The 15507-nt window shown below is 37.5% G+C and overlaps 1 protein-coding gene across 2 annotated transcripts in view; it reads right to left on the bottom strand.

The window, feature by feature from the left end:
- Nucleotides 1-2521: 2521 nt before the first annotated feature.
- Nucleotides 2522-15507, bottom strand: part of LOC117672798 (lipoxygenase homology domain-containing protein 1) — a 211799-nt gene continuing 198813 nt past the window's right edge. For both annotated transcript variants that reach the window (XM_034429781.3, XM_034429782.3), the window contains exons 53-59: nucleotides 15334-15491; nucleotides 14856-14931; nucleotides 14170-14248; nucleotides 12574-12817; nucleotides 7506-7584; nucleotides 4031-4106; nucleotides 2522-2777 (exon numbers count right to left, since the gene is read on the bottom strand). In XM_034429781.3, the coding sequence (XP_034285672.2) occupies nucleotides 2723-2777; nucleotides 4031-4106; nucleotides 7506-7584; nucleotides 12574-12817; nucleotides 14170-14248; nucleotides 14856-14931; nucleotides 15334-15491 (767 nt within the window). In that variant the 3' untranslated portion in view covers nucleotides 2522-2722. The remainder of the gene's footprint in view (nucleotides 2778-4030; nucleotides 4107-7505; nucleotides 7585-12573; nucleotides 12818-14169; nucleotides 14249-14855; nucleotides 14932-15333; nucleotides 15492-15507) is intronic.

The following is a 15507-nucleotide window of genomic DNA, read 5'->3' as shown; positions in this document are numbered from 1 at the left end:
CACTAATATAACAAAATATTTCTTTCATTCCAATCTTGTTGAATTAACCTTGTTGACAGTAATTTATACAAATATGCATATACTACTTTATTTCATGAAAGTTCTCTTTATTTTATAAATTGATTGAATGTTGAAGATAAATACAAGAATTTCATAATTCAAGGCTTATTTTATCATATAAGTAATGTCTAACATCAGAATGACTCCAAACATCAGTCAAGATTGTGAAAATGATCAACATTTGCAAAAAAAAAAAAAAAAAAAAAGATCCAAAATGAAGTTGAGACAATGGCTTTTGTTTTTGCAAGTTTGCACAGGAAGCCATGGAAACTATTGAAATAAATATTTGATTTTTAAATTTTGTTCGTTTGTCTGTTTATCAAACTAATTTGCTACACATCTTGTGGTTCAGGTGGGGTTTTTTTTCTTTTTCATGTTATCTTTCAAAATTGTCTAATATCAGAGTTTCATAGGAACAAAAAATGTGCTGTTTCAGATGTATCTGAGCCACAATAACAATTGTGAAAGTTGTGATTCAACAATATCTGGATAGCCACATTTTGTATTCCTGATTTAGATGTAAACCTTAGATAGAGTGCTTTCTTACATGCAGTGTAACAAAATTACACGAGTCAGCATGTACCCTGGTGAGGTAGAAAACCATTCCTGACAGAAACAATGCCCTGCTCACTGATCATATTGATACTTCAATAGTAAGCCTATCCTCTTTTTAAATATTGGATTTACTTTTCCATAGATTATTTGTTATGAGTTGTAGCATTACTGAACTGTACCCTTTTGTTATGAGGTATGAGTTTTCATTTGCTGCATGAGTCCCACAGCAAATAGGCACATTTTTGGTACAATATGTAATTCACTCACAAAAAGAAATCAATGAATCTCACATAATCTGTAATACATGCTGCCAAAGTTTATTAATTAAACTAAGAAACTAAAACTCAATCTGAATACTTTACTTTTGGAAAATCTGAATCATGGTTCAGAAATATATAACCAAGGATGCAGAATGATTTTGAACTAAATCACCTGTTTGATAACATAGCTGTTCTACTTTGCAATTATGGCCATTTTATGGAGATCAATTTAAGTTGTAGATTGCAGTTTTCACATAATAAGCCATTTCATGAGAAATTACTCTCACAGTAGTTTCATTGATACACTAATCATAAAACACTTGGATTAAATTGAAATTATTGTCCTATTCCTCAGAAATATCTCAATATATGGTATATATTTACCAATACATGGTAAAATATTATGGCTTTAAATGGAAATTAAGAAAATAATGAATATAAATCTTGTATATAAACTGATCTGTCTTCTATTGAAAATGACCTCAGCTGCTCAATTTCCAGGAATCTTTTGCTTTAGGTCAGCAAAATGGAACTCCTGTTGAAATTTCCCTTGTGGGTTTTGCAAATACTGTTTGAACTGCTCTTTAAAAAACCATTCAACAGTATGTTATATTTTCCTAGGGCCTCGTTTTAAATAGGACAAAATAGGACAAAAGGACCAAATAAACTGTTGAAAGATGTTACTGAGTATTATTGAGGTAAATGAAGTAAGGTAGTATTGTTTACACTTGGCATCAGGCAAGTTCATATTGCAAACTATTAATGAAAGACACACTAGAACAAAAGTTTAAAGTGATTCTGTATAATGAATACGGATACTGACTAAACTCATTTCTGCACTCTAGGGATCACATTTTACACTCATTTCAGTATCTATCCTAGCAATGCAAGAAGAAATATAGACTTTTTAGTAAAACAATTAAAACCATTTCCTTGTTTAATCAGAAAATATTGTTATTTTTAACATAGTACTATTATAAATATTTATTCTTATATCTAAGAATATTATTGATTAGCATTTTGACAAAGAGTTCTTAATTTTCAAAATGAATATACATTAAAATAAAGCATACATTTTTATAGCTTTTTATAAAACCTATACATTTTTCTTTGATTTCTCATTATTTGGTTATTTGAACAGTGCATCTTGACAAATGATTGCATAAAAAGCTTTTTAGTTCCATCTAACTATCATTATAAACTTACCATTTCCTCAAAAGGTGATATGCCATTTTCACAATTAATAAGATTATTTATAGACATAAGAAAGAAATATTTACAATTCTTCCTTCCTTCTGATATGCACACAATATAAGTACTGTCACCATTGGAATGAGGATGAGAAGACACAGTTCAGTGAGCCTTCTTGGGATTTGGCTTCAAAAGTATTCTTTATAAAGCAAATATTTCATGTGGGTGCCACAGTTTTCTATAACCATTTTGAAAATATTTTGTCTACTAGAATAAGCTACTTGTGAATGATGTTACCAAAAAAGTACTTTCATTTATATAAAAATAAACTTCCAATAAAAGATTTCATTATGTGCTTGCTCATGACTGACATAAATTGCCTTTTCTTTTTCCTATATATAAAAACCCTGTCAATTTTAAATGTTGTGAAAGTATCAATGATACTAAGACATATAGAACAATGAATTTCTTTTATTCTATAATTGAATAAAAGTGTTTAGAATGCTTAGAGTCATTCTCAATGAAATTATTAAAAAGTGATAAATTGTTTTGATATTGCTTCATGATAATTATAGTTCTTTCATAATTAGGATATACAAATAAACTGAATCAGCTTGAAGTGAAGGGGGAAGCACATTCAAATATGTTTCAGAAAATTATATGTAAAGCTGTACTACTGTGAGTCCATCATCTTCATCTTTAGCCAGCCATCTGATAAAGAATATATATATATATATATATATTATTGAAAGAGAAGGTACATTTGATCAGACTTTCCCATCCTAATTCCATTGATCATGCCAACTGGGAACTATGGGAGTTGTAATTCAACATATCTGAAAGGCACAGTTTGGGGAAGTTCCTGTAGACATGAAAACCATGGGGATTTTGTGGATTTCATTTGCATTGAGTGAACATGCTGTTGACCACTTACTAATCCCTCTGTTTCATAGCCTGAAGCTCAGACCTACTGATTCTCAATTTCCCTTGCATCTGTGATTTTCCTTCTCCTTGGAAAAGGAAAAAATATTTCCTGATGTGTAATATTAGCAATAGCAGTGGCGCTTAGACTAACATATTTTTCAATGTATAAGACGCACTCCCCCCCCAAAAGAGGATGGAAATGTCTGTGCGTCTTATAGAGTGAATGTTGCTGAAGCCCTGCTCACCTGCCTACCCCTACCCTTTGGCTTCTGCCTTCAGTATAGCCTGATTTAACACAAGCAGCTGATTGATGGTTGGATCTGCCTCCCAGATTAGCTGTTGCCACCATTGCTGCCCATTGCTGCTGTCACCTATTACCACCTCTGTATGCCCCATTTTTGGCCTGTTCCAGGTGGTGGAGCTTACCGCTGCTGCCTATCCCCGCTGCCTTGAACAGGCTGAAAATGAGGCACGCAGAGGCCAAAAATGGGGTGCAGGGAGGTGGCGATAGGCGGCAGTGGCGATGGGCAGTGACAACAGTAATGGGCAGCAGTGATCCCCGCATCCTGGAACATCTGATTGGCAGTATTCTGGGAGGCATATCCAACTACCAATCAGCTGCTCGTACTAAATCAGGCTGTGCTGAAACTGATCAGGCTGTTTGCTGTTTGCTGCAAGGAGACAAATTGCTGGGAGGCAGAGGCTTTTTTTTTTCTTGTTTTCCTCCCCGAAAGATAGGTTTGTCTTATAGTCAGGAGCGTCTTATAGTCCGAAAAATATCGTATATACTGCCCCACAGTGCTTTTACAGCATTCTCTGTTTACAGAATCAGCATATTTTCCCCAACAATCTGGGTCCTTATTTTATTGACCCTGGAAGGATGACTGAGTAAACCTTGAGCTGGTCAGGATCAAACTCCAGGCTGCGGGCAGAGTTAGCTTGCAATGCTGCATTCTAACCACTGTACTACCAGCCATATTGGTTAGTTAATATTTCTGTTGAATGTTGTAACAATAGAAATCTAAACAAGCAAAACATACCTGTTACACCTAAAGCTGTAGAATTCATTTGTAGACATATCTGTAATTTCTACCTTTTCAAGAAACCAGCCACTTGCTGTAAAAAATAATAATGAGAATAAAGATCTGACTGGCCTAGGTCAGGCCATTTTCAAATGCCTGAATAAAAGCTGCAGCTACTATTCATACAAACATAAAGTTACCCAAATCATTTCACAAACAAGGATAAGCTGGCTACCACATGCTAATTCTGTCAACAAGGCTGTCTAGACTCAGTTTCCAAATGTCAATCAAGTCAACTAAACAGTGACAAGATATTATTTTTTACTCACTTGATGAAAAAATATAAGAGGTGACTTTTTGACTCTCTACAGTGTCATTAAGCAGAATTATCCTGTGAAATATATTCAGCTGAGTGACAAGAGCTAGCAGGAAGTCAGTCAGCAGGAAGTAATAATTCACGGTCATGTCGGCTGGTCGTTTAACAACATGCACTCTCCTTGCTTAATGACAATTGGGACTGTTGGAACTGCCATTGCTAAATGCAATGGTCATATTTTGTTAGATACTATTATTTTTTTAAGGATTTCAAATATAAAGATAAAATAATGCAAACCAAGCATAAGCCCAGAGTTGCCTTGTGGTAAGATTTATTTATTTATTTATTTATTTAATTTATTTGTTTCCATTTCTATACCGCCCTTCTCCAAATAGGACTCAGGGCGGTGAACAGCCAAAGTAAAAAACAGAACATACAAAATTTAAAAACAGTTTAAAATAATTAAATATTTTGGCTGTAAATTAAAACAACTCAATTTAAAATCAATTTAAAATTTAACTCAAGCCAGCCCAGCTAGTTGAAATAAATAGGTTTTCAGGGCCCGACAAAAAATCCGGAGGTCTGTTATTGTACGTATCTCTGGGGGGAGATTGTTCCAGAGGGTGGGCGCCGCCACAGAGAAGGCTCTCCCCCTGGGGGTCGCCAGCCGACATTGTCTGGTGGACGGCACCCTAAGGAGGCCCACTCTGTGCGAGCGTACTGGCTGGTGGGAGGCTATTGGTGGCAGAAGGCGGTCTCGTAAGTACCCAGGCCCTAAGCCATGGAGCACTTTAAAGGTGGTCACCAACACCTTGAAGCGCACCCGGAAGACCACCGGGAGCCAGTGCAGCTCGCGCAGGAGAGGTGTCACACGGGAGCGCCTCGTTGCCCCCATAATCCCCCGCGCAGCCGCATTCTGGACCAGCTGGAGCCTCCGGGTGCACCCCAGGGGGAGCCCCATGTAGAGAGCGTTGCAGTAGTCCAGGCGGGAAGTGACGAGTGCCTGAGTGACTGTGCGTAGGGAGTCCCGATCTAGAAAGGGGCGCAACTGGACAGCTAATAAATTTTAGAAAGAAATGAATAATATAAAAGGTAAAGAAGAAGAATAAAAAGTGCAGAGAAAAATAAAAAATAAAGTTATATAAAGAAATGACTCCTCCTCTGTTGTGGCCCACCAGCGGCCTGCGTGGATCATGGTGATCCCGACGATGAGGAGGCTGGTGTGGTGTCGCGCCAGCAGACTGCGCAGCCAGTGCTCATGTCGGACAGCGAGGAGACCGAAGAGGATGTGATGCCAGAGGCAGAGACTCAGCCAGGTCTTCAGAACCTCCAGAGGCTCCTTTCAGTGGAGAGAGCGAAGTGGAGGAGCCTCTCCTCAATGATCGGGCATGCAGGGCTGCCAAAAGGCAGGAGTGGCTACTCAGGAGGAGGAGGTCTACTTGAGAGTAGGGCTTGAGGATAATTGGCCACTCCCTTAGCCTATTTAAGTCACACGCAGCTAGTGCTTTCTTGCTAGAAACAATGTCTCATTACTACAGAGCATCTTGGAGAGTGAGCGACTTCTCATATCTGGTTTTCTGGGCTGGTTGCCAACCTTTGTCGGACTTTGTTCTTAATAACTTTGATAAGGACCCTTTGCATGGGAAGCCTGCATTCTTGAAAGGGGTTTGTTTGGAATTAAACAGTGTTTGCGAAGCTTGGTGTGTGTCACATTCTCTGGGAATCCAAAACTGGGGCAGAACATCCTCCCTCCAGGAAAGTATAATCAACTTCTGTAACTTAACCCTTTGTTTAGTATTTTAATAAAAAAATCTATATTTCATCTCTTATCAATAAACAAATTGCAAAATCTTATCATTCAGTCCAAATCAACAAAAGTCCATTAAGAGTTATCAGAAATAACATAAATTAATTTTGCACCCCAGTTTATCATTTTCTGTGAAAAATAAAATTAAAAAAAATGTCTCCCATATTATTTTTTATTTATAATTACAGCCTCATCCTTCAATGGCAGACAAAATGGCAAACTGAATATGGTTTCACAACAGATGGCTGTAGAAGAAAGAGTAGCTGGTGAATGGATTGGCTCTTCAGAACTCCTCCAGGTCAAAGAGAGGACTGGGATCACCAGTCCTGGAACATTTGCTCCATATAGAAGCTTTTCACAAAGACCTTGTAAAATAACAATCTTTGGTGGGTTTTATTGCTGTGGGAACCAGAGGGAAAATAATCTTGGCTAAGCCACAGTTCAATGCCTTCAATTGGACACAGAGTATTCCTATTTTCTCTCTTAATCACCTTAGGAAATTGCTTATTACTGATTTTTTAAAAGTTAAAACTTTTAGCAGGACAAGAATAGGTTGACTAGAGGAAACCAGAGAGAACTAAAGATTACAAGTAAAAGAGAAGAGACCCATTATAACAGCGGAGCAATATTGACTGTAGAAGAAATCAAGAATATTCCTTCCTTCCTTCCTTCCTTCCTTCCTTCCTTCCTTCCTTCCTTCCTTCCTTCCTTCCTTCCTTCCGTCATTCATTCAATTTTTATAGGCACTTAACCAAGTGACTCTGGTTCACTGTGTCCAGAAATTAGTCTTAAGATAGTTTGCACCTATAAAAACAGATTTTTCAGAGGCTACAGAGGAACAGATTTTACTAGACAAAATAGACTAAGGGTGATCTGCAAATGGATCAAAAAATGCCAGACTATAAAACATATGGAAAAAGATGGCACAATGGATTTACAAACAAAACTGGATGATGTCTTAATAAGTAAAGGAGACATACAAATAATAAATCAGAAGAATGACTTGGAAAACTTTTTTAACGTGGATGTACAAAAAAGATATGTTAAGCTAGTGAACGAGTTTCTGAGAGGAGATAAAGAGAAAATGATAAGAAATCAGCTTGTGGACATTATTTGAAAGGATTAAAGATCAAGCTTTCTGAAAGTAAATGAAAAAAAAACAAAGTAGATTTATTAGATAAATCATAAAATATGAAATGGATTTATATGATATATGTGGTGTGGTTTCTCATCATGTTCTTTTTACTTATAGCCACATTGCTTAACTACAGAGTCCAGTCCCAAAAAAGCATCATTAAGTGAAGGCTTCCTGTATAGATGTTATAGCACCTATGAAACACAATTTAGTCAAGTCATGCAAATACACTTACCAAACCCTTTCCCATCGTGCCCAATTTCAATCTTCTGCAGCCTTCCAATATTCTTTGTCTTAATTTTGAATGTATCAGACTTTAAAATGAAAAATAGAATTAGCTTTTCAATTATGATAAGTCAAACTTTGGAAAATGCTATGTTTACTTGGTGTGAATGCTTCCCTAAATATAGTTCAGCTGCATCCTTTGCATCAAAATACATGCCACAGTCATTGCATATGAAACTCCATGTCCCTCTGCCAAGAAACCAGAACTGCCAAGTAGTCTGGAGATTTTCCAAATATCTATACGTTTGGCAACCCCTTGATTTCTCTCAAGTTCTTTGATGAAGAACTAGTCTGAATTAAAGCAGGGTCAAGGATATATAGGATTTTTTATTATTACTGAAGATATCAGATAGAAGAATAATTTTTGTCTTTGTCTGAATTCTTTCTACCACATGGTCCTGAACAAGAAGGAAAACCAGCCTAAAAAGGAGCTGTAGCTTTGGGCTAATCCAAAAAGATTAGTTCTAATATTTTTTCAATCACATTTCAAAATTCCAAGTAAAATAACTATGAACAACTAAAAAATGTTTGAATTAAAAAACTGAAAGAGGAAAAGTAATCTAGCATTCTGCCTTCATCGAAATAAACCATGTTTAAAAATAAAAGAAAATCAAAAATATTTTTCTGATACCTAAGAAACAGCATAAAAATGGCTGGCTCAAGAATTTAATTCTCCCAGATATTGAAAAAAAAAAAAGAATTGTATACAGATTTGCTTTTTGTCACAATAACAGACATATTCAGTTTCATTAGTCAGATGAATAAATAGCAACTGGAGCTGTGCAGCAATCTGGATTTGAAAAAGAAAATGTTATTTGCACTGTGTGTAGATGGCCACAGTATATACAGGCACCTACAAATCATCTTCAACCAGATGTGACTTCCTGGGTTCTCAAGCAGACTAAGGAGGGCACCATATAAATGCTCAATAACTCCAGTCACATTTTGCCCTTCAAATTCAGATCTCTCTTCTGCTTTCTTAATTATTCTTAATTATTAAAAACACGACATGCACCATATTTTTCAGAGTATAAGATGCACTTCCCCCCCCCCGCAAAATGGGTGGAAATGTCTGTGCTTCTTATACAGCAAGTATTACTGAAGCCCTGTCCACCCGCCAGCCTCCACCCTTCTGCTGTTTTCAGCCTCCTTGTGTTATCAGCCTCTGCACACCCTGATTTGATCCGGCTGCGGGAATCACCACAGCACATCACCTCAGCGTGTTGCATTTTTGGCCTCCGCGCATCGCATTTTCAGCCTCTGCATGCCCTGTTTTTGGCCTCAATGTGTCGTGTTTTTAGCCGGTTCCAGGTGGTGCCAATCGGCGGTGGCGATCCCTGCCACCTGGAACGGACCAAAAATGCAATGCGCAGAGACCAAAAATGGGGCATGTAGGCAACGATTGGTGACACACGGCAATGTGCTGTGGTGATCCCGGTAGCCTGGAAGGGGTCTAAAATGGAGCATGAGGAGGCAGATAACCCGATGCACGGAGGCCAAAAATGTGACACGCAGAAGCGGCAATGGGCTGTGGCAATCCCCACAGCCTGGAACAGCTGATTGGCGGTATTCCACAAGGCTGATCCAACCACCAATCAGCTGCTCATGCTGAATCAGGCTGCTATAACATGCTGAAGCTGACCAGGCTGTTTGCTACAAGGACACTAGCCAGATGAATACCAATGGATGCTGATATACAGAGGCAGAATTTTTTTTCTTCTTGTCCTCCCCAAAACTAATGTGTATCTTATATCTCCCTCAAAAACTAATGTGTATTTGAAAAATATGGTACTTGAGGCTACCTTTGACAATTCAAAAAAGTGGCTGTATTATCAGCAAAAAGAATAAGAAAATTTATGCTGGTACAATTCTTATTAATGTCAGAAAATAATTTTAAAAAATAATGAACTTCCAGCTAGTTTGAAAAAAACACCTTGTATTTTCCATTTTTATATGATTCTTTTTAATGATACATAAACCTTTGTTTGAAGACATAAAGAGAAGTCATTAGATTCTAATTATGACGAAATCTTTCAAATAGCCTACTAAGTTGGTTTAAAATTTTTTTTTTTCATTTTTAGTGTTATTTTTGGCAATGCTGGCATTTTTTTTTCAAGAGGAACAACTGTTTGACCTCTACAAAACTGTTTCTTTCATGTTAAATTAATTCTCTAAAGACAAAAATGAATTTGTTCAGGGTCAGAAGGATAAAGGAAAGTTAAGCAGATTCTGGAATATTTTTCTCTAGCAGAATATAACATGTTACTTATACCTTTTATGTGATAGGACACTCTGTTTACAATAAGTGTACATTAACAGCCAATGGCAATTAATCCCACCAAAGAAAAAGTTGCCATATTCATATTTGCCTCATTGACTACATTTGTAGAATACACCAAATTGTACTAAGATTAAGTCCAGTTTGATGTCAAAACCCAGAGCACTCAGCATCAAGATAAACTCCCATTGAGAACAACTTTAAATACAATAGGGAAACAATGGTTTAATATAGTCTATTCTCTTAATTCAGCATTTTGTGTGTAACCTAAGACTCAGATTTTTAAAAGTTACCTCCTCTTCTGCTGTCCATTGGAAGAAACTGGAGGATGAACTGCTCCCTAAAATGGAGCTCCTCCAGTTCTTTTATCTTTCCCACTTCCCTGTTTTAATCTTCACATCAAGCTTGCAAAGAATAAATGGGAATTCTAAAGGCAATGTGCTGGACAAGGCTCATCCCAAGGACGATTATCCTTCCTCTATCTATATAGCTCTAAATCTGGTTGTACCACCAGTTTTTAAAGTAGCATTGGCCAGAGTAATAAGAACATCAGCAAAAAGAAATGTATACTTTGCCATGCTATCTGGCACAAGATCAATGAATGAATGAGATAGTAAACAGGTTTATCATAATGCATAAATATAAATATATATATTCATTGAAAATATATATATACCCGTGTTTCCCCGAAAATAAGACCTATCCTGAAAATAAGATGTAGCTTGATTTTTACACGTGCACCTGATATAAACTGTACCACCCCAAATAAGCCCTAATTAAGCCCACCCATGTCTGGCTGTATGAGGTGGGGCTTCTTGCACCAGTGGAGCTTTTCATGGCAGAAAGCCATTCTCCAGATGGCGGAAACTTAAAGCTCCATGTGCTTGCAAAGGGGACGGTTTGAAATGGAGTAATTAGTTCCATTTCAAACTGTCCCCTTTTCAAGCAGACAAAGCTTCATCTCCCTCTGGGTGAAAAGTGTTTGGGCAGCTACCACCAGCCCCGTCCTCTCCATCCCACTGTCTGCTTGCCCGGTGCCTCAATCAGGGCCAAGCTCTTGGCACGCCATGGCCTCCACCCACCCTGCCAGGATGGCGAAGAGCCCTGGCGAGCCCCCATGGCCGAGAAGTGTCCCAGCAGAAGTTGGACCAGCAGGCAGAGCAGGTAGAGGCTGTGGCATGCCAAGATTTTGGCCCGTTTCAGCCATGGGCAAGCAGACAGTGTGACGGAGAGGGCAGGCCCAGCAGTAGCTGCACTCCCACTCCTGTTGGCCTCACACTTGCCTCCTCACACACACACACACACACACACACACACACACACACACACACAACACACACACACACACACACACACACACACACACACACACATGGACACATTCACACACACATTTATATATTAGAACTAGCTGTACCCGGCCACGCGTTGCTGTGGCCCAGTCTTGTGGGTATACAATATTTTTTGACCGAGTGCCAATAATGTCCCTCTGTAGCTCAGGTCACCCCTACTTTGCCTCTGTCCCATCAGTCTTTTCACTCGGTTGATTGGATTCAGACCTGAGTTGCCTTTCTCTACGTTTCTTTTTGGACTTTAATGTCACTTAATCAATTGCTTTCTTGGACTTTTACCTATTTGGTGCTTGTATTGGGAGAGCTGCGGGTCGTGGGATTAGCGGAGGCCTCCGCCCGGGCTGCCATCGATGAGTTTGTGTTTCTGGGGATTCAGAGGTTTGTCTTTGGATGCCTCCGAGGATACTTTGCTGCGGGTGTAAGATCTGGGTTCCCGGCTTGCCGGTATAACCACCGTCACCTTCGCAGCTCTCCGCACCACAGATGGCATTGGGGTCCCTGCCAAAGGTACAGCATACTCTGTTAGTAGGGAGAATGCTTCGCGGCGGTTGACATTTCCCGCCTTTTGCTTGTGGGTTGGGCGGTGGCGGCGCTGAGGGGAAAAGACCCGGGTCACATCTGCCATTGTGGTGCTGCGACATTAAAGTCCAAAAAGAAATGTAGAGAAAGGCAACTGAGATCTGAATCCAATCGACCGAGTAAAAAGACTGGTGGGACAGACGCAAAGTAGGCATGTTCTGAGCTACAGAGGATTACGGCACAGCTCAATTCCAACATAATGTCGTACGAAATAATTAACTCAAAATGAAAATAAATCAAAATCTATGAAAATTCAATTTAACAATGCAATCGGAAACATTGAAATGGAATCGTAAAATTGGAAATTTGGAAATCGTAAATGGATCGGAAACATTGAAATGAAAGCGTATAATATTTAGTATAGCGTGTGTTGCTTTTACGTCCAGTAGATGGCGCCATTTTTCAATGTTTTTCAATGTTTTTCAATGTTTTTACCTGTCACAGGTGTGACATGTATATGATATAGGTATATAAAAACACGTGCGTATTTGAATTCAACATTGTATCAAAATTTCAAAGCAATCGGTGAAAAACTTTCGGAGATTTACGATTTTGAACAAACAAACATTTATATATATATATATATATATATATATATATATATATATATATATACACACACACACACACACACACACACACACACACACAATATATATATATATATATTTGTGCATTATCTACTTAATTACCACTTCAATATTAAATATGTAGCAAAATCCTCAGGGATATATATTTTCATATAAAACTTGTAATATTTGATATGGCCAATTTTTTTAAAAAATATATGTATGGGCAATATTACTTACCTTTCCTTTTTCGAAGGGATCTCGATGATCGAGAGAGGTTTTGAGTTGAATTAAATGGGATGTATCCATGTCGCCAAACAAAATGATATGAACATTGGCATCAGTTCCTGCCCCTCTTTTATCACCAGTGTATACTTTAATAATATGTTCTGTCAGATTTTCTGGTCCATTCTCTTCCTTAGTAACCAAAGAGAGAGGGATTTCTCTCCTTATTTCAGGTTTATCAATGTCCAGATGGAATGTTCTAGAAATAATTTTTAAAACAAGACATGTACAGAATTTGATATGACATTTAATAAAGAAAAAACAAATGTTTTTTTTTTTAAAGATTTCTTTCCTTGAGATCCAGTTTTGTCTTATGCACCTTTCTTAACCCTGGTAACTTCAAGATGTGCACACTTCAACCCAAGAATTCTCCAATCAGCACACTGACTGGAGAGTTCTGGGTTATGAAATCCAAGTTATTAAGGTTGAGAAATACTACTGATTATAAACTCAGAGTTTATAATGAGTTCTAGTACTAACACAAAGCCAGCAGATGACAGTGGGCCAGTTAGTCTCTTTCAGATCTGGGATGAAGTTCTGAAAATGTTGCCAAGAGAACTGCAGGGCAATCACTAGGAATTAAAATTGACTTGAAGGCACACATTTTAAAAAATGTCCATAATATAAAGAAGAGCATAATTAATATTAATATGATGTCTCTGAATATATTTTCTGAATGGTAATATGAAGTTCGTGACTTTCCCACTGTCACAGGTGTGAGTTTTGACAGGGTCTCTTGGCTGCAAACTATTGTTGCCACAGCTGTTAAGGAGGGAACCATTTCTCTAACAGCCAACAGTGGGCAGCAGAAGAAGGGATTAGATAGCTGCTGGAAGAAGGATAGTTTGTTTTACTCATGCTGGTGAAACTTTTCCAAAAAATCTCCCTGGCAGGTATGCTTATCCTGCATGATAATTTTTTCTAAGATTCAAATTACTCTGTTGCTGTGATTTTTATAGGTGTCTCCTATAAAAGACTTTAATCTTTTGCCTTCAGTTGGACTTACCCTTTTCCGTGGCTGTTTGTCCCATATCTCTTTCAGAATACAGGTTGCTTTGATATGAACTGGAGCTTTAGGGAGTTGACTTGGTTCTGAATCTTACTAGCGCAGTTGTGAACAAATGCCTTTTCTACTTAATTATCACCTAACTGTATCTTTTGGGACAAGCAAAACCCCTTTTGGATTGCATACTTGCTGTCTATCAAATGGTTATGTGTGCAGTCTGCAGTGATCTTATGTGTGCAGTCTGCAGTTTTTTTTTTTGTTTGTTTTTTAAAGAAACATAGCAATGAAAATTAGAGCATTAACTTTTGCTAGGTAGTTTGCTACCTGACAAAGAGAACCAAAGATTTCATCTCCTTTTCCTGCCAAGGACTATGGTATCGATAGCCAATGAGATTGTTTTTGGCATGCAAATTAGAAAAATCCAAAGTATTCCCTCCTTCCTCCTTGGTAGTAAGTACACCATAATAACAAAGTAAAGTATTGATCAGCTTCCCTTTCTTAATTCCCCAAATTTGTCCCTGGTGATTCATATTTCTCATACTCACTCGTTCACTTCAAATATGTACACAGGCTCTTGTTTTAAATTTTCCTTTAAGTGCAAGGCTTTAATTGCCAATTTGCAGGCTGCATTAGAAGCAATAGATAATTAAAACATTTTTTCATGCCAACACTACTATCAAAATATATTAAGTATCAGTAAATAATAGCATTACAAGTCTATCCCTTCTTAAATCTTAAGTAGTTGCATTTAAATCACAAACTGGAGACCTTTTCTATTTAATATATCCACAGTGTCTGCAGCTGTCATTATGATACCTATTGCAACTCCCATATTTTTTACAGATAGAAGGAGAGGACTGTAGGACTTATTTTCAAATAAATGTCATTTAAAAAATACATTTCCTCTAAATTCAGTGACAGAACATGGAGTCTACATTTCCAGAATGTTTGAGCCTTAGTTCCTGGCATTTCTAAATTATGCTGGAGGAACTGCTTGAAACTGTTAAAAATTGCTGTCTGTCACCATGAATTATATTGTTCTAGATGGAACAATGATCTTACTCAGCATAATGCTGTTTCCTATTTTTAAACTATTTAATGAAACCTCAAAGAGGTTATGTTAGGTTAGATAATATACTATTATACTACATACTACTGATTATACATATGCAGCATCAGTGCTAAACTGCAAAGTTCTCTTATCAACATTTTTGCAGTGAAAAAAACTTACACGATGTGCTTCCAATGAGAAGGACAATTTTGTGCAATTTTCCCAAATCCACAGCATCTATGTGACCTGTAAATGACTAAACATATCAGAAGATATTTCAATAAGGCAGAAAATTGTGATGTATTCAATGTGTGTGTGTGTGTGTGTGTGTGTGTGTGTGTGTGTGTGTGTGTGTAAATAATCTGCTTGTATCTCTCTCTCTCTCTCTTTTGGTGAAGTGGCTAAGGTGTCAAGTTAGATACCATAATCCTACTTTAGGCTCGAAGCCAACAAGGTGATCTTCGGCCAATCACTGTCTTTTACCCTTAGAAAGCAAGCAATAGCAAACCATTTCAGAAAAACCTTGACTTAAAGTCTAGTCTAGTCTAGTCTAGTCTAGTCTAGTCTAGTCTAGTCTAGTCTATAAATATAATGCACATTTGGAATTGAAATATATTTTTATTCTGAATTTTCAGATAACAGTAAAAAACTGAATTACCTCCCCAATTTCTCCTTTCTCAATTGTAGATGATGGTGACAACAAAAGTCTTCGGTCTTCAGTATCTCCATTGGTTCCATATACATTCAGAGAGATAGGCACCATGCTTATTTTGCTCACAATATCACTACAGAATATTTTTATATCATATGTAATCACTGTAAAATAAAAACA

The sequence above is a fragment of the Pantherophis guttatus genome, chromosome 3 (assembly GCF_059756535.1).
Source record: "Pantherophis guttatus breed Tessera chromosome 3, ASM5975653v1, whole genome shotgun sequence".
Lineage (NCBI taxonomy): Eukaryota > Metazoa > Chordata > Lepidosauria > Squamata > Colubridae > Pantherophis > Pantherophis guttatus.
Note: the sequence above shows the minus strand (reverse complement) of the source record. Positions and strands in the feature narration are given on the sequence as shown.